At 50.5% G+C, this 23151-nt stretch overlaps 1 protein-coding gene across 1 annotated transcript in view; it reads right to left on the reverse strand.

Annotated features, from left to right (window-relative positions):
- The window catches only part of PLB1 (phospholipase B1), a 121575-nt gene that overhangs the window by 12159 nt on the left and 86265 nt on the right, over window positions 1–23151 (reverse strand). Inside the window, exons 40-52 of the mRNA XM_052648262.1 lie at window positions 23022–23103; window positions 22257–22361; window positions 21145–21240; window positions 20520–20591; window positions 13768–13833; window positions 10103–10163; window positions 9494–9552; window positions 7838–7905; window positions 7551–7594; window positions 7236–7335; window positions 3122–3173; window positions 1936–2016; window positions 386–451 (exon numbers count right to left, since the gene is read on the reverse strand). Coding sequence (XP_052504222.1) covers window positions 386–451; window positions 1936–2016; window positions 3122–3173; window positions 7236–7335; window positions 7551–7594; window positions 7838–7905; window positions 9494–9552; window positions 10103–10163; window positions 13768–13833; window positions 20520–20591; window positions 21145–21240; window positions 22257–22361; window positions 23022–23103 — 952 coding nt within the window. The remainder of the gene's footprint in view (window positions 1–385; window positions 452–1935; window positions 2017–3121; window positions 3174–7235; window positions 7336–7550; window positions 7595–7837; window positions 7906–9493; window positions 9553–10102; window positions 10164–13767; window positions 13834–20519; window positions 20592–21144; window positions 21241–22256; window positions 22362–23021; window positions 23104–23151) is intronic.

Genomic DNA, 23151 nt, shown 5'->3' on the forward strand with positions numbered 1-23151 from the left:
CCTTATATTATCTTGTGGAATGGTCTTTATTGGCCCTGCATTATAGATTAGGAACCCGAGACACAGTCAACTTGCCCAAAGTCACGTGGCTAGGAAGCCACAGTGCCCGGCTACAAGTCAGACCAACTGGCTCCAGAAGCAGGCTCCTACCACCCAACCAAGGCAGTCAGATCCAGTTAGACTCCACCCCACAGAGAAGCTTGGCAGCTGCCTCCCTCCCATCCCATCCATCCGGGTACCTGCTCCTGGGGGACTCTGTGCTGTGTGCATCTCACTGAACACAAGTCTTCTAGCTGTGCTCAGGGAGCAACCCCTGGTGAGCCAGCAGACAGCCTGGTTGCTGGCAGGAAATAGGACCCGGGAACATGCCGCTGTGCCTCCCTACCTGCTCGTAGAGGATGTCCAGGGCCTGCCGGATGTACTTAACATACTCCTCAGCAGAGCGGGCCTCCTGTGAAGAAGGAAGGGGCTTTGCTCAGCTCCTGGGAGGAGGGGGAAAAGTTGGCCTGATGCCCAGCACAGGAGGGTCCTGCACCAGATGGGAAGCCCAACCCTTGTTGCTGATGGACAGTCTCTGGTAAGAAGTCACTCCTTGGGGACTTCTCTGGTAGTCAGTGGATGCCAATGCAGGGAACGTGGGTTTGATTCCTGGTCAGGGAACTAAGCTCATGTGCTGCAACTAGAAAGAAACCCGTGCCTGGCAACTACAGAGCCTGCATGCTGCAACCAGAGAAGCCTGCAATGAAGAGCCCACGTGACAAAGACCCAGCAAGGCTGAAAAAAGAAAAAGAACAGTCATCCCTTGATGCCTACTAGGTACCACCAACGGCCCCCACCCCACCCTCTCCATGGTATCTCTAACCCAGATCCTGACAGCGCTGGCCCCCCTGCCACGGCCTCCCCATCACTTCTACCCTTATAACTCAGCTTGTGGGCCTCCTCTCTTGGCCCCTCTCCCAACTGGAGGCTGATTTAGCCCCTTCCAAAAACATGGCCTGAATCCTGGTGGTGGCCCCAAATCATTTCCACAAAACGCTGCTCTCAGGAAGGTAAACCTGACTTTGCATGAAGACAGGTCTTCTGGGGTCACTTCTGGCTCCCTGGACCCCATGGAATGCAGAACACAATGACATTTGAAATCCCATGGGGTTGGATCACTTCTGCCTCTAGTCTGGGCAGTGAGGAAGAGAGGTCCCTGTGTGGGGGAGGCTGGTTCTCACCTAGAATTTGGGGACTGACTGAGCCACAAGGAATGATAAATGCCTTCTCCCTGCTGCCTGTGACTGTCAAACATTCTAGCACAACCTCTGAGTTATGGCAGCTGCTTTTTTTTTCCTGGCCAAATAAAATATAGCACATCCTCAACTTAGAACAAGATGAATTCCAAAAGTTATTACCTCCCAAAGTTTGTAAGTCTGGACGTGTCTCCCCATAGAAACAAGGTTGGCAGTGGGTTGGGTTCACAGGCTGGCTGAAGGTGATTAACACATTTTTGTCCCTGAAGGGCAGTGAGCCATGGATCAGGATTGGTTCAACTGTATCACCATATTTATGACATTGTTTCAGCCTCCCCCTGCAACCTCTCCACCCTGAAGAAACACCGAAAAAAAGGGCAGAGACTCCAAACAGGCGAGGGGGCTTCCTGGTTATCCACTGGCTACCAGAGAACAGTATTTAAGGGTGTAAGAGAGACCACCTCAGCAGCGCCTGAGAGTGGGGACGTCCAGACACATCTGGACCAGGGAACCAGGGCAGCAGCCGCTCAGTAGAGGGGACAGCTGGCCTGTCTGGCGTGTGGGAGCTGGGCTGTCTGGGCAGACTCAGGCGCCTGGGAGAGCTGGCCTGGGTGCCTCCCACGGGGGACATCCCAGCCTGGATACAGACAGTGACCTTGGCCATCAGTTCCATCCCCCAGGGGGCCGGTCAGGGGCCTACCTCATTGTCACAGTAATGGCACAAGTCGTTGCTCCCAATGAAGAGTGTGATCAGCTTCCAGTCTTTCTGTAGGTTGATATCCTGAGGGGCCAGAAGAGCCCACTTAGGCCTTGGTGGCGGTCAGGGGGCACATGCGTGTGCTAGACACCCCTTCCCCCAGCGCCTTTCATCCTGTGTGTCACAGTCGAGAGAAAATGTCACATGGAGCTCCCTTGCCCTCACTTTGGTGCTGGGCAAGGGCTCCACCGTGTGTGTGTGTGTGTGTCTGTGTGTCTGTGACTGCTCAGTACAGAGAACTTTTTTCCCTTTGAGATCTTAAGAAAGCTGAAGTCCAGGAGGAGGTGGCTTGTACTAACATACTACTAAAGAGCTGACTCATTGGAAAAGACCTTGATACTGGGAAAGATGGAGAGCATGAAGAGAAGGGGGCAACAGAGGAGGAGATGGTTGGATGGCATCATCGACTCAGTGGACGTGAGTTTGAGCAAACTCAGGGAGACAGTGAAGGACAGGGAAGCCTCATCATGCTGTAGTCCATGGGGTTGCAAAGAGTCGGACATGACTTAGCAACCGAATAACAATAAAATGTGATCCAAAGGCCTTCAAAGGAGCCCAGGGCAAAAGACGCATCTAGAAGCAAAAGCCCAGAGCTGCCTGGGTCTAGAGAAGGGGACCGGTTGGACAGAGAGGTGAGGAGGGGGCTCCCAGAGGAGGTTCTAGGGAGCCTGCTTTCCACTCAGCAGCCCCATAATAGGAGTGCTGCCAGGCAGTGACTTCCAAGGCATAAACCCAGAGCATTGAAAAAAGTGCAGGAGAGGAGGTTTAGAGGGGCCGGGTAAGAGGGAAGGAGGAAGGATTGGAATGAGAAGGCTATTTTTAGAAGCCAAAGTTTACATAATAGGGTTTGGGAAGCCAGCTCTTGGGTGCAATGGAAAGCTGCCAAAGGCCGAGGCCTGCCACCTCCACCAGCCCTCTGCTCATCTCTCCTCCTGCAGCCAGCCTGGAGGGGAGGGTGCCTAGGGAAGGGGTGCAGCAGAGACGTTGTCTTGGTGGCAAGACCTGCTCATCTGGTCCCTCGTAAAGACGAGCCAAGAGATTGAAGTGCAGCGGCGCAAAGGGGACTGATTCAGGGCCACTTGCACCCACCCCAGCTAAAGACAGAGGGTGGCCCAGGGCCTGTACTCACAAGGCTGGTTTTCATTCGCTCCACAAGGTCTCGGGCCTGGGCTGGCATGTCCCTGGGCAGGGGAAGAGAAGGGAACATTAGAGCTGGTTCATGAGCAAGGGCTCAGCTGCAGGATTTGGGCCTGGTGAGATGATGTTTCAGGAAAAAAAAATGTTATATAAAGACTTATTCCTTCAGAAGGTATTGCAAGGCTTTCAATTCTCAAGAAATCTCAACCTATGAACAATCAAAGATTTGCTGTGGGCATTGGAGCCCTAGTTGATCCTGACCCTGCCAGGGGGCTGACACGCATCTCACCACCCACTTCTGCAGGCCTGGTCCTCTGAGGCCACTTCGGCAGCAGGGATGGTGGTGGGGGGGTAGGTTGGCGGGCAGGCAGTGGGGATCTGCTTAACCTTCCCGTCAGGGACATTCCCTTATATTTCATCCAGGTCTTTTCACTGCAGGCTGAGCCTGTTCAGTTCTTATTCGGCTGCCTGTCTTAAAAATAACCTTTTGTATATTTGAAAAAAGCCATCACCCCAAATGATCCCTCAGCTTCCTCTTTTCCAAGCTTCATGACTCCCTCAACCTTTACCTCTAAGTCCCAGTCTCTCTTCTTTTAATCCTTCTGTTTTTCTTCTCTATCATTCCTTTGGATTTCCAAACCAGTCCCCATCTCCTCACTTCCCCCACTGGTAACAAAGCAGGATGAGGGAGACAAATACCAACAGGGCTAGTCCTCACTTCACCCCCTAGATGTGTGCCACGAATGCTTCTGGGTTAGAGAGAGGCGTGCCAGTGGAACCCTACCCAGCAATCAAGGGGAATGAACTAGTGATACACATAACAACAGGGATGTATGTCAAAATGATTTTGCTGGGTGAAAGACGCTCGACAAGAAGAGAGCACACGGACTCCCCTGGTGGTCCAGTGGCTAAGATTCTGTGCTCTCACTGCAGGGGACCCGGGTTCGATCCCTGGTCAGGGAACTAGATCCTGCATGCCACAACTAGAGTTTGTATGCTGCAACTAATGATCCTGCCTGCTGCAATAAAGACCAAAGATGCCACGAGTCACAGCTAAGACCTGGTGCAGCCAAATGAGTAAATAAATACTTTTTTTAAAAAGGGAAAAGAGTATATCATCTATGGCTCTGTTTCTAGAAAATTCTAGAAAATTAAACCTAGTCTATAGTGACAAGAAAGCAGGTCAGTGGTTACCTGGGTCCCAAGGGAGTGAGTGGGGGTGGAAACCGGAAGGGGCAGGAGGGAGGGACTAATTACAGAGCAGCACAGGGGAACTTCTGGAGGCGATGGATCTAGCCATCATCTTGATTGAGGCAATGGTTTCATAGGTATATGCAGATAAAAAGCTGATCAGATTGCACCCTTTTAATATGTGCAGTGTGAAAGTGTTAGTCACTCAGTTGTGCCCCACTCTCTGTGACCCTATGGACTGTAGCCCATTAGGCTCCTCCATCCATGGGATTTTCCGGGCAAGAATACTGGAGTGGGTTGCCATTTCTTTCTCCAGGGAATCTTCCTGACCCAGGATTGAATCCACGTCTCCTGCATTGTAGGCAGACTCTTTACTGTTTGAACCACTGGGGAACTGGTACAGTGTCCTTATGTCAATTACACCTCAATGAAGCAGTTATTTAAAACATATGTATAACAGAAGGGATACAGCAAATGGAGGCTTCCATGGAAGAAGCCATAAAAGAAGGAAGTGGTACAGAATGGGTATTTTAAATCTTTGCATGTCCACAATGAGCTGGGCATGTGGCCAAGCACACATGGCACCATTTCTGCTGTGTGTCTCGTTCATTCACTCAGGACCATGTCTCGAAAGTCATAAGGAAAGCCTGGTTTGGTTAAAGGTGACCACAGAAGTCTCTGTAATCTTTTTACAGGTTTGATATATGAACAGGGGCATCTATGGGTGGTAAGCCCTCCAGAACACTAGCGGAAGTCAGGAATGCCCTCTTTTCCCCTCTCCCTAGCCAAGTTCTTCCCACGCTTCAAGCTCAGAGCAAGCCCTGTCTCCCCTAGGAGCCTTCTCTCTGGGTTTGTTTACCCACTTCTCCATTTCCTTTGTTCAGTCTTGGTGTGCAGAGCCATGCTTTGGGAGCTACGGGACCAGGGATCCCCTTCCAGCTCTGCTACCAGTTTGCTGCGGAGCTCACCCAAGTTAAGGAACCCTGCTAACCTTGAATTTTTCATCTCTATACAAAGAGGCAGGACTAGATGTTTTCTGGGGGCCCTTCTGGGTCTGTACCTGTCTGTAACTAGACTGCCCAGTTCACATTTTACACTCTTCTGTTTTCTGAGTACAAAATCATTTCAGTCTGCAACATTGCCATAAACAACACTTCTTCCCCCCAAAATTATTTCCTATTGATTTAGGCTCCTTAACTAGATGGCAAGCTCTTTGTGGGCAGACAGTTCTCTTTTTGATTCTTCTGTATCTTTTAGTAACCACCATGGGGCTCAGTCCTTCCCAGGTGCTCAGTGAATTCTTGCTTATTGATTGATAGAAAGGAAGTTTGATCTTAAATAAAACTTTGAAACAAAATACCCTAATGACGATCATTTTTTTTTTGCGTACATATTATAAACTAGGTGGGTTATTGGTCTCATTGAATCTTTGTGACAGCCAAGAGAAGTAGGTACTATTATTATCTCCATTTATAGATGAGGAAACTCAGGTTCAGAGATACTAAGTGACTTGCCCAAGGTCACACAGCCCACAAGGCTGGGGGCTGGACATAGAAAATCTAACTGGAGGTCTCACTATCCTGGTTGCTCTGCTGTGGCATTCATCTCTCTCTTTAAGTGAACTCATCCTTTTCCACACCATGCCACATGACACAGTGCAGATAAGGAAGGTTCACAGAACGGTGCTCCATTCTTGCTTACTTAAGCTGACTAACGGCTTGCTGTCCTTTCCCCTAACACAGGACCTCCGAGATCCTAACAAGAAGCTGATGTGTCGGCCACTTCCCCTGCCACTCTTCGTTCTCACAGAGACACCAAGCAGCAGTGAAATAGAAAAGGCAGTTTAAGAGAAGTGAAGCAAGAAAGGGGAAGGGGGCTTGAACGTCAACAGACTCAAGAGTCAATTCCTGGTTAATGAAGCCTGAGCTCTATAATGATATTCATAAAACCGTAATGATCATAATAATAATAATGGCAATACCAGCAACTAGATGTTGATATTACGGCCCCAGGCAGCCCAATTTTTCACAGAAAAATAAGTTCTTCCTGCTTATGACGCTGAGGAACTGACATTGCTTCCTGTGGCTCAGAGACTCAAACCTAGCAAGCGTGGGGCCCTCCTTACCGTGTCTGAAAGGAATGCTGCCTATAAACAGAGTGAGTCAAGCCGGTTCTGTCTCCCTGGTGATGTGACTGCAGCAACCCTTCTACAAAGCAAAGACCCAGCACACTCCGTGCAGAAAATCAATGAACTCTGTCAGGCATTTCAACTTTAATGATCTGGATTGTTGTCAACCACAGAAATCCAAGTGAAAACAAACAACTGCCTCGGTGTTTTAGGGGCTCTACCACCTAACTCCCTAATGTCAAATACAGCCTTTTCAGAGTCCAGCTCTAGAGGCTCAGAGGTGGGAAGAGAGAGGAAGGAAGGGTGGCCCTCTGTGGGGCCCTGCTCTGTGTTCCAGGGGTGCTGAGAGTCCCCCACGCATTCGACTCTGGCTTCCCCTGGCTGGAGAGGTCAGCTGAAGTCAGCAGGATGCATCCTGGGCCCCGGCCGCCTCCCTGTCGTCCAGCCACCCTCAAGTGCTTCCTCCCACTGCCCTGAGAGGTGTTAACAGTGCCTCGGGCAGAGCGAAGGCCCTGGTTCAGCCTGCTTCATCCTGGTTTCTCCGGGCATTTGCTCTGATGACCCTGGGCTGTTCAGGAAATGGTTTAAGCTTCTGGGTCCTCGTGCTAATACCCATCTCAAAGTGGGCAAGGATTTCAGGAGATAATCCACATGAGGGGCAGCTTGGGGCTGGGTAGCATAGGCATTCCGCCCACGGCCACCAGTGCTGCTCAGACACTGCCCTTCTCTCCTCCCCGATCTCTCAGCCTTGCCCTCCTCTGTCTCTCCGGTACCCCCGTCTACTCACCGAGCCCTGGCCCCTTCTGTGGCTACATTCAGCCCCGCTGTCTCCTCCTGGGTGCCGGTGGAGAAGCCGAGGATGTTGGGGTTGAACTTCTTCAGAATGTCTTTGAAGGGAGAGATGGAAGAGTGGACAGGTGAGAGGGAGATGGATGTACAATGTTGGGGCACAGGTGTGGACTGGATGCTCCTGGTCTTTTCAGGTGGGCTGACTCCCCCTCCTTATAGATAACCTTCTCTTCCCTTGCTCAGGGGAGGGCCCTGGCCACAGTGAGGGGTTGTTATGGCCACAGTGATGGTGCTTCTCTGTGTTGCTACTTACTGGGAAGTGTGGTGTGGGTCCCTAAGTCGCCATCCCCTCCAATGCTGGGGAAGAGAAAGCACATTTGTTAAAATCACCGGTCATCATGTTGCTGAGTCAGAACCAGAGAGGCTGCCCCAAGGCAGGATTCCCATCCCCCTTAGGACTAGCATGAGCATCAAGGCATTGCCTTGCATTCCAGCGCTGGGCCATGGGTACCTGGCCTCATCTCTGACGAGTGATGGGGAAACATTCCACCCATGCCTGTATGGGGAGCATCATCAACAGAGACAAGAGAACACCCTCACCTCCAGGAGAGTCCTCTCCAGGATGTGGGGAGGTCACTGGAGTTGCTGGGTCGGGCTCCTACTGCTGTCTGAAAAAGGCAAAGAGAAGGCTGTAGAGCTGGGCTGGGACAGGGGCAGGCCGGGGTCACTGGGGAGAGCCCCTCTGGCCCTGGGGTAGCAGCTGGGACCTGGATTTACCTTTGCTGAAAATGGTACCAGTTTTTCTTCAGGCGGCTTAATCTGAGTTGTCCTGACTCCCCGACCTTCCACACACAACCAGTAACCAAGTCATGGAAGAAGCAAGATGCTTCCTCCCCAACTTCTCTGGCTTCCAACCCTTTGTGTTCCCTCTGCCATACTCCCTGGTGAAACTCTCATCTCCTTGCCATGGACAGCCCTGGCCCCATTCGGCCCCAGCCCCCAGTGTCTCTTTCCTTCTCACTCAGTTGCCCACCTGCTCCTCCAAGCACACCTGCTTCTTCACGCTTCCCCTGACTCTGACCCTTCACCAACATTCTGAGCTCACCACGACCTGGTTTCCACTTTCCTTTCTTGTTCACCCCCCTTTCCTGTCCACTCACACCTTCAGGTCTAAACAAGTTGATCTGAAGCATGAGAGCCTTGGGGCAGCCTATTAACAGCCACTCCATCCCTTTCCAGAATACAAAACTTCCTCCTCTCTAGCCCTTAAGTCTCCAGTTCATTCCCTAAGACCTTGGTCAGCTTCTACCTCCTCCATCAAGCTTTACCTAAAGGCCCTATTATTAAAAAAGAGAAAATCCCTCTTTGAAACTTACAAAAGTGAACCAGGGAAATAATACAAGGATTTTTTAGTTAATAATTTACCCCTACTTTAATAACCTTGCCTCCTGTCACAGGTTCTACATCCCTCCTCACCCCTTACCCACATACACATACCACCAGAGCCGATGAATGGGTAAAAGCCTGATGTGTATCCTTCCACAGCTTTCCCCATGTTCATATGAAAATTAAGATGCACTCACACACATATGGGGAAGTTGTTTTTCTATAGACATGAATACCTGATTTCAAGAGTCCTATTTGTCACCTATCTGGATAGGTGTCTCCTTCAGTGTAAGTTTTTTATTTCCCCAGCTGGACAGTTTTAAGAGGGTTAAGACCACATCTCATACTTCTTTTCGCTCTGAAAAGCTAGCAGACTGTCTCACACATAGCAATAGCGAAATCTTGGGCTGGCCAATAGAATTCCTTTAGTGAAACTGTACTATGTGCAGGAATTGGGTCCCTTCTGCCCTCAAGAACACATTTTTGAATGAGGTGAAGGGGAGCTGGGTGGTATGTGGGTAGACCCACCACCCGAGGAGGGAGTGAGGAAGATGAGTTCCCTAGTGATGTCGGGCAGACTTGGATAATTACATTAGCACATACAGATGAAATGCCTGGGAACAGGGGGGAAGAAGGGATGGAATGGCTTCGATCTGGGGCTGGAGGGAAGCCTCATGGGAGGAGGTGGTGTTTGAGCAAGGGGTGTGGAAGGGTGGAGGGCAGGGCTTCTAGATTGCCTGCTGATGTCTCGTGGCTCCCTGGCTGTGCTTCAGTGCCAGACACAGGTAGGTTCTCAACAGTGTCAGCTAGATGCTGAACACAGAGCCAGGGTGGAAGAAGAGTTGATTCCTGGCTCATCTCTGTACTCACAGTCAGCGAGTCACCCAGGGCAGCCACCACTTTGATATCCGCTGGTCGGAGCTCATGGACTAAGGAGACAGGCAAAGAGATGAATGGTTGGCAGAGGTCTTCCTTTTAAACTGTTAACCTGACTAGAAGCCTGAGATTCCGTTCTCATCCCATCCATCCCCATTACACTTATTTCCAGCCTAAGGCTTTAGAAAATTTGTCTCTTCCATGCATCCAGAGCAACCAAGGCATTGAAGGTAATGGGCTTGTTGGCTTTTAGCCATCTGGAGAGGAGCCCAGTTCATTCTTGAGGGGTCCAAGAAAGTTCCAGCTGTGGGGATCATGAGCACAGGCAGAGAGGACCCCCATCCCTGACTGTACCTACCTCACTAGGCAGGGAGGCCTGAGGGGTTGCCATTAGGAATAAGTTGAGATGAGAAGTGTGGTTTGCGGGGCACCTGGGAGCCCAGCAGTGCTGCAGGCCAGCTTGTCATGGGCTGCCCAGGATCAAAGTCTACAGTGCACCGGAATCAGCAAGGCCTGCTCAAGGCTCCAAGATGTGCTTGTAGGTTCTCCCAGCAACCTGCCACTTAGCCCTTGACTGAAGGGGGTGATGATGTTTATACTCACCTGACGTGGGGACACTGTTGGAAGGATTCTGCTCCGTACAAAGGAAATCACTGCCCCAGTTCTAAATCGACAAAAGCAAACACACAACAGCAGGGACTCACGGTGCAGGAAGGTTAGCCCAAGAAGAGTTAGCTAAAGAATTCTTCCCCCGCACACAGCTGTTCCCTGAACATGGTGCCTTGATGAAAACCGGCAGAAGCAGCTGAGAGACTCTGGCACCCAGGATATAGGTCATTGATTCTTTCATGTGAAATCCAGGGAAGATCCCCTGGAGAAGCGAATGACAACCCACTCCAATATTCTTGCCTGGAGAATCCTACGGACAGAGGAGCCTGGTGAGCTACAGTCCATGGGGCCGCAAAGAGTCGGACATGACTGAGCGATTAACACATTCACTTTCACTAATCTAGAATCTGTCCTAAGATTCTGCATAGACACCAACATAAACACAAACGCCTCCTCAACCTTCTTCCAGTCTCCACCAAGAATCCCTTAGCTAAAACCATGTCACTGTAGAAGATCATGTGAGGCAAAGAGCTGTGGGCTGTGGATGGAGAGAGAGGGGAATCAAAGAGAAAAAGGGTGTTTGCCACCTCCCCATGCACAAAACAGTGCTTGGGTCTCATCCCCAGAAATGCTGACTTCGTCTGGGGTGGTGCCTGGATTCGATACCTTTCAGTCGCTCCCCAGGTGATCATTGCACAGAGTTTGCAAACTACTGTCTTAGACCTCCTCTCCATAGGGCAACCACAGGGTTCCACATGGGTTTAGGTGGTGTTGTCTAACGTGAAACTAATGAACACTAATTACAATGCTGGGACTAACACAATAATTACAATATTTTCAGGAAAGCAATGTGAAATTTTTACAAATTTTTACAGATGTAAAGTTTCTAGTTTCTGTATATTATTTCTGAATGTGTGTGTGTGTGTCTTTTTGTGTATTTAATAGCCAACCAGTTCCTTGCATGTGTATAAATTAAAGTCTATAATTCAGATTTTTTGTTTTGTTTTTTTAGTTGCTCAGTCATGTCCAATTCTTTTGCAACCCCATGGACTGTAGCCCACCAGGCTCTTCTGTCCATAGGATCTCCAAGGCAAGAAGACTGGAGCGAGTTGCCACTTCTTTCTCCAGGGGCTCATCCCCACCCAGGGATCAAACCCACGTCTTCTGTATTGGCAGGCAGATTCTTTACCACTAAGCCACCAGGGAAGCCCATAACCTCTATGGGCTTTTAGTCACACACTCTTGACTCTGGAATACAGAGCACACTTTCCAAGTGCTGGAGGAGGGGATGAGGTAGGAAGCAGAGGGCATAGCAGCTGGGAGAGAAACAGACATCCTTCTCTAGTGTCCCAGACACCTGCACGTCCCCAGAGGTGCTTGAGGGACAAGCCAGTGCTGAGTGCACAGGAGGGCTCCACACATAGGTGTTGTCTGGTTGGCTGATTCTCTAGGTGTGTGGTTGCCAAACCTTTGGAAGTTTGTCTCTTTCATCTGATCAGAGGCTGATGTAGACACACCTTGTTAAAACACTCCTCTCACAAGAGAGCAACAATGCAACTTCCTTTACATATTATTTGCTTTATCTGATGTAAATGAGTTTATTCCAAGGAACTGTTCAATTAGTCATTTTGATGGAGTCCTTATTCTGTGTGGAGGTTCTATTGAAATCAAGAACATGTTTGTGTGTAGATGACAAATATCCAGAGAAGATGCAATTTAAAACAGTTCTACAGCCGTGAGTGCTTTAGAAACATCTCAGAGAACTGATGAGCCAGAGACAAGCCCATCCCCTGCAGGCGAACAGACACAGGTCGGAACTGGAGCACGTTCGTCTGTCCCAAGGGAAGAACTGCTTAGGGTGCCTAGGCTGCACCCTATGCCAGGGCACCCAGATCGCCTGCAGGTCTTGGGAAATGCAGGTCCTGAGTCAGCAGGACTGGGGTGCCACCCAGGACTCTGCATTTTTAACAAGTTCTCCAGTAATGTTGATGTGGCCCGTCTGTGGCTGATTTAAATAGCAAAGTATTTTTTTAAAAATCACTTTCTGTGCCTGAGTTTTTCACTCTTCCAGCAACAGAAGCAAAGGCATGTCAGACTAAGATCAAACAATGGGCCAGAACCACTTTGTTCGTCAGTGTGTATCTGGCACTTGGCACAGCACATGCACCATTTAGTCATCCAATAAACACACATGTTAGATAAATAAATAAATGCCTAACTGACAAGATGCAGCTGACATTTCAGTTCTAATGGATTTTGGTCCACGATTGGCCTGAAATAAGCCTCTGTTGGGCCTGAGAGAATTCGGAGAGGCTGAACGGTGGCCTTACCCCAGCCATGAAGCTGGTGTGGCCTATATCGCAGAGCGGAGCTTCTGACAGTTCTTCAGTATTTTCCTGTAAGTTAGTCTCAGTGCTTCAGCTGCCTTATAAAAGGCCTTTCCTCACTCACTCCTGCTACTCCCCCATCCATTTTCCACACAAGTCAGGGAGCTCTTTTAAAAAGGTGAACCAGATTATACCACTTTCTCCTAGAACCTCCAAGAGCTTTCCACAGCTCTCCACCAAAGTTCAACCTTCTTTCTCAGGGGTTCAGATTCTGTATGATTATGCCCTTGATGACCCCGCTTATCTCATGACCCCAAACTCTCCACTTCATTTGCATGCCCATAGCCATGCTGACTTCTTTCTCCCCTCAAATACCCCCAACTCAGCCCCAGTTCTGAGCCTCTGCCAATCGCTGGTCCTGGTCACAGCTCATCAGAACGTGCTTTCCTTGCCCCATTGCACTTTCTCAAGACTGTCCTTACTCTCTGACATGACTATGCTTCGCTCTCTATTGGATGCCTCCTTCAGTAGACTGTAGGGTCCATAAAAGGGATGGGCTCCATCTGTCTGCTCTACGGCTCTATCTTCCTGAAACAGTGCCCGACACAAAGGAGGTGTCCAGTCTGGAATGACCTCTAACTCCCGAGGACAGAACTATGTCTGACACTCCTCTGAATCCCCGCTGGCCCCTAGCACAAGACTGGGCAAACCCTAGGTGCTCAACTGACAGTGGTGATTGATTCCCTGTCCAGGTGGCCTACAGATGTGGCCTGGACCAAGCCTGTCCCACAAGGCCTGGTGTGGTTCAGGATCTTCCAGGCCATCTTTGCAGCAACTGTCCCTAAAGCCATGGGCCTTAAATCCTTAGAGCTAGAATGATTGACCTGAACCAGACAAGCCCTGGAGACCCACCTGCATATACATCAGCTTCCTGGGGGCCCAGCTCCTGGAATTGAGGCTCTTCCTACTCAGCTCCCACCTTACAGGAAACTGATGTGCATTATACCTACTGCCTCCCCCTCACCCCTTCTTGAAAGGCTGAGCTGCCTGATCAGAAATGATGTCTGTGCAAAGGTCAGAGATGACTGATCCACAGGCACTTCCTCTAGTTGGTTGCTGACGTCAGGAAAACACTTGAGAACAAGTTAGGACAATCCTGGGACTCTGTGGTTCAGGAGCCTTTGTTTCACATTCCAATATCCAGTAGGTAAGAAGGGTACGTTTCTGCTTAAGCTACCTCTCTGAAATCCGCACCACTCCCCGAGTCGCTGGGGGCGGGGGGTGGAAACGGTTTGTCTCTGAGAGAGGCAGACATGTGTCAGGAGTTATTACCTCAATGGCTGGCGTGGTGGGGTATGTGTAGTTACTGTTCCGGGGGGTTCGCAGGAAGGGCTCAATCTAAGAGAGGAAAAGAAACCACAGGGAAAGGTTACCTGACAGCCTGGAAGACTGCTTAGGAAATATTAAGTACTAACAGTCCTGTCCTCTAGGTTCATTTAACATGATTCTTCTGCATTTAAATAGAAAGAATCATACAGACAGAATTTCATTCATTCCCTAGAGGGTTTTACATAACAGCTTTGACAAGGGATGTACAATCAAAGGACTAAAAAGGGTTCCATCCACGTTCTTTTCAGGGTTCTGTGCTTTTCTTTTCACCCTGACAATGGAACATCTCCCTAATCATCAGAATGACTTTCTCTCCTTTGTCATTGCTCTGGCAAAAGATTGATATTATAGGGATCTTTTCGTCTCCAAAAAATGTTATGATCATCAGTGTATTTTAACATCTGTTGCTATGATTGTGCCTCTTTGAGTTATGTCCCTTACCCATTTCGGGTTGGCTTCACATACGCTGGTTGCATTTTTTTCTCATGAAACGGCCTCTTCATTCCCTGCTCACCTTTCTATTTCACCATTGGTTTCATACATGCCCAGTCAAGAATCCAAGTGTATTCCGTTGTGGGTGATAAGTTAGTCAAAGAAGGAAGAAGGAAGTAGACAGAGGGGTAGCAGGGGAAAGCAGGTAATGAGAAAATGTGGAACTGATAGTGAAGCAAGAAAAAGTTCAGAGATCCGCCCAGACAGCCCAGGGCTGCCAACACCTTCACAAGTCCTGCTCAGTGGAGTAGAAGGGCCACGGTCTGAAAATCTGGGAATAATATGAGAGTAAGTTTACTCCTTGGAAGAAAAGTTATGACCAACCTAGATACTATATTCAAAAGCAGAGACATTACTTTGCCGACTAAGGTCTGCCTAGTCAAGGCTATGGTTTTTCCTGTGGTCATGTATGGATGTGAGAGTTGGACTGTGAAGAAGGCTGAGCACCGAAGAATTGATGCGTTTGAACTGTGGTGTTGGAGAAGACTCTTGAGAGTCCCTTGGACTGCAAGGAGATCCAACCAGTCCATTCTGAAGGAGATCAACCCTGGGATTTCTTTGGAAGGAATGATGCTAAAGCTGAAGCTCCAGTACTTTGGACACCTGATGCAAAGAGTTGACTCATTGGAAAAGACTCTGATGCTGGGAGGGATTGGGGGCAGGAGGAGAAGGGGACGACCCAGGATGAGATGGCTGGATGGCATCACGGACTCAATGGACGTGAGTCTGAGTGAACTGCGGGAGATGGTGATGGACAGGGAGGCCTGGTGTGCTGCGATTCATGGGGTCACAAAGAGTTGGACACGACTGAGCCACTGAACTGAACTGAACTGAAGTAGGAAAAACCAGAATGTTGGAGATGTCACTGTATATCTCTTCCAGGGGTTGAAAGCCCATTGCCCATCTGCTTTATTTTGGCCTGAAAGGTGTTTAAAAAGGAGAAGGAGAGAAGATGACAACCCTGAATGCTGCCACAAAAGGCGTGTACCCTTCAGTTCTGACCTGCCACTGTCTCTTGTCCATCCCACCCACACAGTCATGTTCTAGCCTGGCACTGCATCTGAATTTTCAACCCTGAGTGATCCTGCTTTACAGGTGAGGGGCAACTGAGGTGCAGGGTGGAGCAGGGACCTGCCCCAAGTGCACTGAGGGCAGAGCTGGGCCGGATCCATCAGGCCTCCTGACCAGCAATGCCCTCATTCCGCGGCTCACACCAGGGTCAGGCCTGAAAAAGACCTGGGGCCAGACAGAGGGATGAGGAGGTGGTCTTAGCGGTTCACTGGGAGGATGAAATCTACACGCGCAAAACCCAACCCCCAGCCGTCAGCACAGACCTTGCCCCCTGGGGCATGCCACGCCTCTCCTTTGGTCTGAGTCCAGGCCCTCAAAACAGGGGCCAGAGGAGCACTCAGGGCCAAGGGCAGGAAGTGTGTGTGCCCTGGACCATCTGCTAGAGTGCAAGGTGAGAGAGGCCTTACAGCGGCATGTCGCCACGGTTAGCCAGACTTGTCTCCGGCCAGTGCTGTCCAGTGTCCCCTGTCCCCTGAGATTCCCTAGCAGCTGAGGGCATGTAGCATCCTATAAACAACTGACTCATCTTTGTAAAACCCCATGTGTTCAGAGCTCTGTTCTAGGTGCTGGATGAAGGGAGGATCCAGAGGCATACAATTCAGTGAGGCAGAAAACATGACAAGTATTGGGTAGCGAAGCATCAAAGAACAGTGTGTCCAGTAAGTGCACTAATTGCCGAGGAAGGATTGTAAGATCTGGGATTGTGTGGTCCTTAAAGATGAGTCTCAGTGGCAGGTAGGCCACTCCTCATTACTCTCCCCCCACTTCCCAAGACCCGGATTGGGCACAGGGCCTGGGGGTCGGAGCTTTTCTCAGAGTAGCTAGCATAAGAGGAACTGGAGGGCAGACTCCACCTGCCCTTCTGCATGTGCTGAAAGTCAAGCCAGGGAGTTTATTTCATCACAGGACCCAAGGGTAGAGGGAAGGGCCAGAGGGGAGAGACTGAACTAAGAGGTCAGAGGTCAGGGAGACTCTGGAATGTGGTGGGAAGTGAGGCCAGAGAAGGAACAATGAGAACAGGTCCAGGACAGGGCCAGGCAAGTGGCCTGAGTGCCTGGGGCCTATTTTATTGATTGTTGGCTGCCTTATGCATGCGTGAGTCAGACTGGGTGAAAGGCCTGGAACTCAGCAGAGGGAAAAGGGAGTCCACTTAGTCTGCTGGCTCTCCTAGGCTCAGCTGGTAACACCAGTAAGCAGAAAGCGAAGCCCACTGAATGCCAGCACAAGGAACTGTCTTCCTCGGTACAGCTGGGGAAAGAGGGTGCAGCCTGCCCGGAGGCAAAGCCTGGTCAGCCACTGATGTGAGTCAGCGACATGAGTTGGTGGCTACCGGAAAAGGGCGTGTGCATCCTGGCCATGTTAACAGGTGTCAACTTCCACAGTGAAGGAGAGCTGGTGTTCTTCTGTTCTGTGCTTCTCGGACCAAACCAGGTGTGTATGGTCAAGCCCGGGCACCGACTTAAGTGGGGTCATAGTCCAAGGTCTCACGTCTACTGTATATAGAGGCAGGGTCCAGAATACTTGTCTGCCATAAATGGTTGAGGAAACTGAGGAGAAGATCCAGGAAAGGGTGGTAGTGGTAAAGAGGAGGAGGACATAGGAGTACCCACTGACATTTCTATCCCATCCCATCATCCCATCCCAACATGACCTACTAGGCTGATTCCACAAGCTGTTAATGGATAGCCACTTGGCTGTTAGTAATGCACTGCCTTGAGAGTGTGGAGGTTTAAGGAGAGGCCATAAGCCTCTGCTTGCTTCGGGAGGATGTGGTACATGCACGCTAAGTCCCTTCAGTTGTGTCCAACTGTGTGACCCTATGGACTGTAGCCCTCCTCCAGGGGATCTGCCCAACCCAGGGATTGAACTCACATCTCTTATGTCCCCTGCATTGGCAGGTGGGTTCTTTATCACTAGTGCTGCTTGGGAAGCCTGGGAGGATGTGGTAGAATAACTCAACTATACGAGAGATTGCATCAACAGGACTCCAAAGCCCTCCCCATGGAGATTCTAAAGCTATAAAATTCTCTGTTGCTTTATGATGGAAAGGAGCAGGTAACAATTTTAACATCCACAGTGACGTGGACCTGAACTGGGGGGAGTGGAAGTGAGAAGAGGAGGGACTAGGAAGGATTCTATCAGGTGAGGTGCCTGACATTTCATACCTGCAGAACTGTGACCACCACGACAATATGGACAGACAGAGGAACTCTTCAGGATTAGGGAGTTTGGGAAGACATTGATTCCGGTCCTATTTTGAAATTCTTCCTCAAAAATTATTTTCTAAATGAATGTTTAGTTTGAGATGATGGGTTCACGGCAGATTTGGGAGATTTGGAAGTCCAAAGCATTCAAAAGAGAATAGCCCCGCATACGTAATGCTAAAATAGAAATATCGCTAAACAATAAAGTATAAGAGAATCCAACAAAGCTCAGTTTTTCTCAGGAGGAAAGACTGAATGATGAAATATCACTTGATGAAATATCACTTGACATTATTTCTGTTTGTCTCACTATGTCTTTCTATTTTGTTGGTACCCTGATCATATATTTAATCTGTCTTCTGGGTAAACTTTACATCCAAGGGAGAAAGACCTCTAAAGGGTTAGAAATATAGCTCAAGTTTGGAGAAAAAAAAAAAAAAGAAGATGTAGGTTGGGGGATCCTAGGAAAGGAAATTTAACAGGAAACCCTGGAAATGGACAAATCTCAGAGTGAGGATTATGTAGAGAAACAGAAAAGAGAAGAAGGCTGAGTTATGAAAGTTGGAGAATGTCCACATTTTTGAGGCTGGGAGAAGGGAAGACGGGTCATTAAAGGAGATGGGAGGGGGCAGAAACTTGAAAAGCAGAGCAGTCAAGCTGGTTTTCCATCCACAAATGCAGGGAGGAATAAATCCATGGAGGAGGTGGTTAACTCTGACAAATGCTTTTCAAGGGCAAGAAAAATAAGAGCTGAAAAAGGACTCTGCTGGTCTTTGAGCCCATTTCTTCAAAGCCTGAGGAGGGGCCACAGGCAGCTGCCCTGGGTTAGGGAAGGAGTGGGCAGAGAGGTGATGAGGGGCAGCAAGGGGACCACAGTCACGGTTCACAGACCAAATAAGCTAAAGTTGCCTGTAAAATCACATGTCCAACCTGAAAGTCTAACAGAAATCCACAGAGCGCAGTTAAGCACCTGACCTGGCTGGGCAGAATGCACTTGCCCCTGACTGGGGCTGGGGGAGAAGCAGGCAGGAAGTTGAGAAAGAAGCTCCCCGGTGCTTGCATCCGTCTCAGCCCCTCCTCCCTGCTGGGTCCTGCCTGTTGCCTCTATGTTTAGACTCAGCTAGGATTAAAATATGTGCTGCCTGGCCCCTGTCAGCTCACACTGAGATGCTGGTGGACTTTTATATAGCTCCATGGCACACTGCAGGGAGCAGATGGGACCTGAGGAGTGCAGGATTCCACAGTGCCTGGTGCCTTGAAGTTGGGCCGGCCAACAGATGGATCTTTTGGAATGGGCTCCGGGGTTGCCTGGCAACCGCTTCTCCCAGGCAGGGCTTCTACGTTTCCAGGAGGCTGGATTTGCTCTCCTCTGCTCACCAACAGCTCAGCCAGGCTGGTCCAGGAGGAGGAGCGGAGGCCAGCTCAGGAGTGGCCTGAGGTTCTGGCCGAGGCAGTAGCCTTTCGGGGCTCCTTGCCTGGTCTAGGGCCTTGAGGCCGGTGGTGACAGGGCTCTACCCGATCCAGAGCCTAGACTCCAACCTGGTATATAGTAGATATTTGTGAGAAGGAAAGAGAGCAAAGGATGGCTCCCTGGACTGAGTTGTTATTACTTTCACTATTAAATAGAAGGAGAATTGGCAGACTGGAGAGGGTTTCCCATGGCTGATGTTCAGTATGGCCATATGGTTGTTAAAATATTGAAGTACCCCCCCCCCCCACAGTATTGTTTATAGCCACCACTCTGAGTCCCCAAATGCCTCTACTACCCAGGTTGCCTGGCCCTACCCCTAAAATGCGCTGGACCGGCTCAGGATCTAGCAATTTAAGCATTTACACGTGATACAAAAGGGCCGTTAGGCCTCTGCCCCACCCCTTCAGCCCGCATCTGACTGTCTAGAACAGAGGCATCCACGCTACGCTGACTGTTACATCGTCTGACCATCACCTTTGCCCTGAGCCCTGGACCCAGCATCTGAGCCCTCTACTATCACCGCCTCTACTTCTGCATCCCTTCAGCCCACCCGCCTGGTGAGGCTAGCGGTACCCAAGGCTGAGCCTGGGTCCGAGATGGGTGTGGGGAAGGCCGCAGACAGGGAAGGGTGCCCACTGCCTCTAGACCCCTGGCAGACACATGGGGGAGATGTAGGTCCTCTCTCTGTTCAGTCGGGAGGGTGGGAGAGGGTGATGCAGTCAGACCCAGGCGGGAAACCCGGCCTCCCAGACTGGGTCAGGCTGTCCACCTTTCATTGCTGTCAAGGGCTCTCTGGCCTCAACCTTATTTGGTTAAAAAGCCTTAAGACGGGCTTGAAGAGGGAGCTGAAGGCAAAGGGCAAGTGTACCTGCCCCACTCCTAGGCCTGAAATCAGGTCTAACAACCACTTACATCTCCCTCCTTAAAATGAGCCCAGGCCAGCCTCACTCCAACTATCGCAAAGCCGGTCTTGCCTGTCCCTTCCCCAGGTGGCTCTAGGACTTTCCTCTTTGACCTATTTCCTGCCAGACACTCCCAATCCGGATTCCACGACCACTAACTGCAACTTCTGAGCTCAGCTGGCTACACACTAGGCCACCAACCTGCAGGTGGAGCTTCCCACTGGCCCCACGTGTCCACTGAAATGCTCAGTCTGGCCACCTCTGGCTTCTTAACTCCCCTCCTGAAGAATCCACACGTGTTACCCTGCCCCTCTCTCTCCGCTGGGCTCAGGCCTCCTTTCCCACCTGCTTCTCCCAAAGACAGAGGTGCTTCTGCACCCTCTTCTCCCCTCTCCATTCTCCTCCACTCCCCTCCATCCTCTGAATCCATCTGCTCCCAGACAAGAGTCAAGATGGGTGACAGAGAAGTGCTGGTGTAAGGGGGCGGGGGGTTGGGGGCGGTGTAAAGGGAGATGGGCAGGGCCTGAGCTCTGGGTTTCTGGAGAGCAGCATTACCTGAGCAGGGCAGGAGAGGGGTATGTCTGCCGTCAGATCCAGGGTATCTGTTTTCCTTCCCAGTGGTTCAAGCTGATGGGGGAGGAAAAGAGAGTTGTGAGTGTACTAATTTGTTTCCGCTGAAGTGAACATTCCCTGGCAGGGCATCCTGCAGGGGGGAACGCTCAGAACTTGATTTCAGGGGGGTTGGCTTCTCCTCCTGGCTCTGCCAGTCACCAGCTGTGGGATACCAGGCAAGTCTCTTAGCTTCTGCAGGATTCAGCCTCCTTGTAAACTTATAAGTCTTGCAGGGCTGTTGAGAAGCTTAAATGAGATAAACATGGCTTAAACTGCCTAGCAGAGTTGTTGGCACATAGAAAATACTGAATAAACATGAGGGTTCTGCCTTGCATTCATGTAAAGAGTCCTGCATCACGGTTGAAAGCCCGTCGGAGAGGATGCAGTTGATCCAGGAATCTTAAGGACTCTGTATTTTTCATTCTACATCGACTTCTACAGAGACACCAGTCACTCTCCTCCACACCTTGCTTGCAAAGGGAGGCCAAGAACAAGCTCCATTCTGGAGGGGCTGGTGCTTTGCTCTAGACTAGAACCCCAGAGAACCAGGAAACCCCACTCATCTTACCATGTTGATCCAAAGAGCCCTGGAGAGCTGGGAGTGGAATTTCTGACTTGGGTGGAGGCAGTCTGGGGCAAAGAAGGACACATCTGGGCGCCCATCCTGAAGGAGAGAAATAGACATCCTTAAGATCCTGTTGGTGCCGAGGATAGAGAGTGGGGCTCACTGGCAGGCCTGCCCTCTGGAGTGGACCTCTTGACACCTTGCCTCCCTGGGGGGCGCTCCCAGCCTGCAGCTTCCTAAGGGCCTGCTCACCTTGAGAGAGGGCTCAGAGTAGTCCCACCGATCAACAACCTTGAGTGACCCCAAGCCCCCAACCTGCTTTCTGGATCTCACAATTCTCATTATTTAATTTTAAAAGTGCTATATATATTTTTAGGTGCATTTATGCAACTCACGCCATGGATGAGGGAATGAGATCCTAGTCCCTGAGGCAGTCTTAGCCAGCCAGCTGGGAACAGCTATTCCCCAACTCTTGACCAGTTGGTCCCAGTGAGCTTGGTAGGGAGACTAGGGCTTCAGGCCTGGGCAAAGTCTAGGTGCTTAAAGCTTCTTCCGGTAGGCCAGGCCCTTGGGATGGAGGCCCAGGTGGACAGACCCAAGTCCCCACCCTGGCCCATTCACAAAGCCCTTCTGCTCAGAATGGAAGAGTCAGGTGGAGAGCAGAGCCAGGGAGAGAAACAACAACCACAGTGCTGGGTATGGGGCCGAAAGTGAACAGTCTGGAGTTGGATGTGTTCAAATCTCACCTCTGTCCCTTATTTCCTGCAAGCTTTTAGGAAGGATTCTTCATGTCTGTGAGCCTCTCTTATGTGGGGATGATAAAGCTCACCTCAGAAGGTAATTGTGAAGATTTTACATATGGTATGCACTGTGCCTGGCATGTAGTAGGTACTTAGTAAAATGGAGGCCGCAATGAGCAGTCACGAGAACATTAAATGTTGGGCTGCCTCTTGAATACAGTTCTGATGTTCAAGGAGGCTGCAGCCACCAGACCAGCAGCTAGAGAGCTGCCTGGGTCCACCCCATTTGTTCCCAGTCTATGGAAGCACTTGGCATTTCCACTTTGAATTTCCTCCTCCTTGTGGGAGCCCTGTCAGGGAGGGCAGGGAGCCTACCGCCAGGACAGGGAGCCGGATGTTGTAGAAGAAGGGCTGCAGAACCACAGAGAAGTCCTCCTGCGTCTCGTACCGACCGGACTCCACCAGCTCGCGCATGCTGCTCTGGGGACACAACCGTGGGCATCTTCAGCACAGGCCTGGGTGCTCCAGGTACCCGTTAGCACAAGGCTGGGGGTGATGGGCAGTGACCTTGTGCCCATCTCCCTCAACAGGTGGGCTCAGTTCTTCTCTTGAGAACACAAACACACTTGATGACAAATCTCTTTCCAGAGAATTGGAAATGGGTTGTGCCTTCTTTTGGTTCTGGTTTTAAGTGGACTGCAAGTTCTGAAGGGCCAGCAGGAAGTCCCAAAAGGAACAGCAACCTAGGAGAGGCCTCCAGAAGGCCCCTAGGCTTGGGACCTGCAACACCCTAATTGGCTCATGGCCTGCCTGTTGGAGAGGTAGGGGGTTGCGGGGGCAGCTGGGCATCTGGTGGGCAGGGGAGGGAAAGGCAGTCCCATGGGGTACCCAGGGCTATTCCCCTTGTCAGGCCAAGGGTTGGGGCTGAGCCAGCACAACAGCTCGGCGATGAGGACTTTGTCACCTAGGTTCCTTTGTGAATCTGCCTGGGGTGCCTGAGATACCTAAGCCAGGAAGTAGCCTGGATGGTGATGTTGCCTCTCAAACTCTGAATAGCTCTTCCGTTCCCATGAGCCTCCCCATGGGGAGCTCTGGGCTGGTGTGTTGATCGAGGTGGAGGAGAGACCTTCTTGGTCTTACCTGGTAGGCTTGGGTGATGGACTCCAACTTGGCTAGCTCTTGGGAGCTCTCCCGCGGGGTCAGAACACAATTGCATAAAATGCTGAAAAAAGAGGGGAGACAGAAGGACCCAGAGCCAAAGCTGTGGTCA

This window comes from Budorcas taxicolor, chromosome 11 (assembly GCF_023091745.1).
Source record: "Budorcas taxicolor isolate Tak-1 chromosome 11, Takin1.1, whole genome shotgun sequence".
Taxonomy (NCBI): Eukaryota; Metazoa; Chordata; class Mammalia; order Artiodactyla; family Bovidae; genus Budorcas; species Budorcas taxicolor.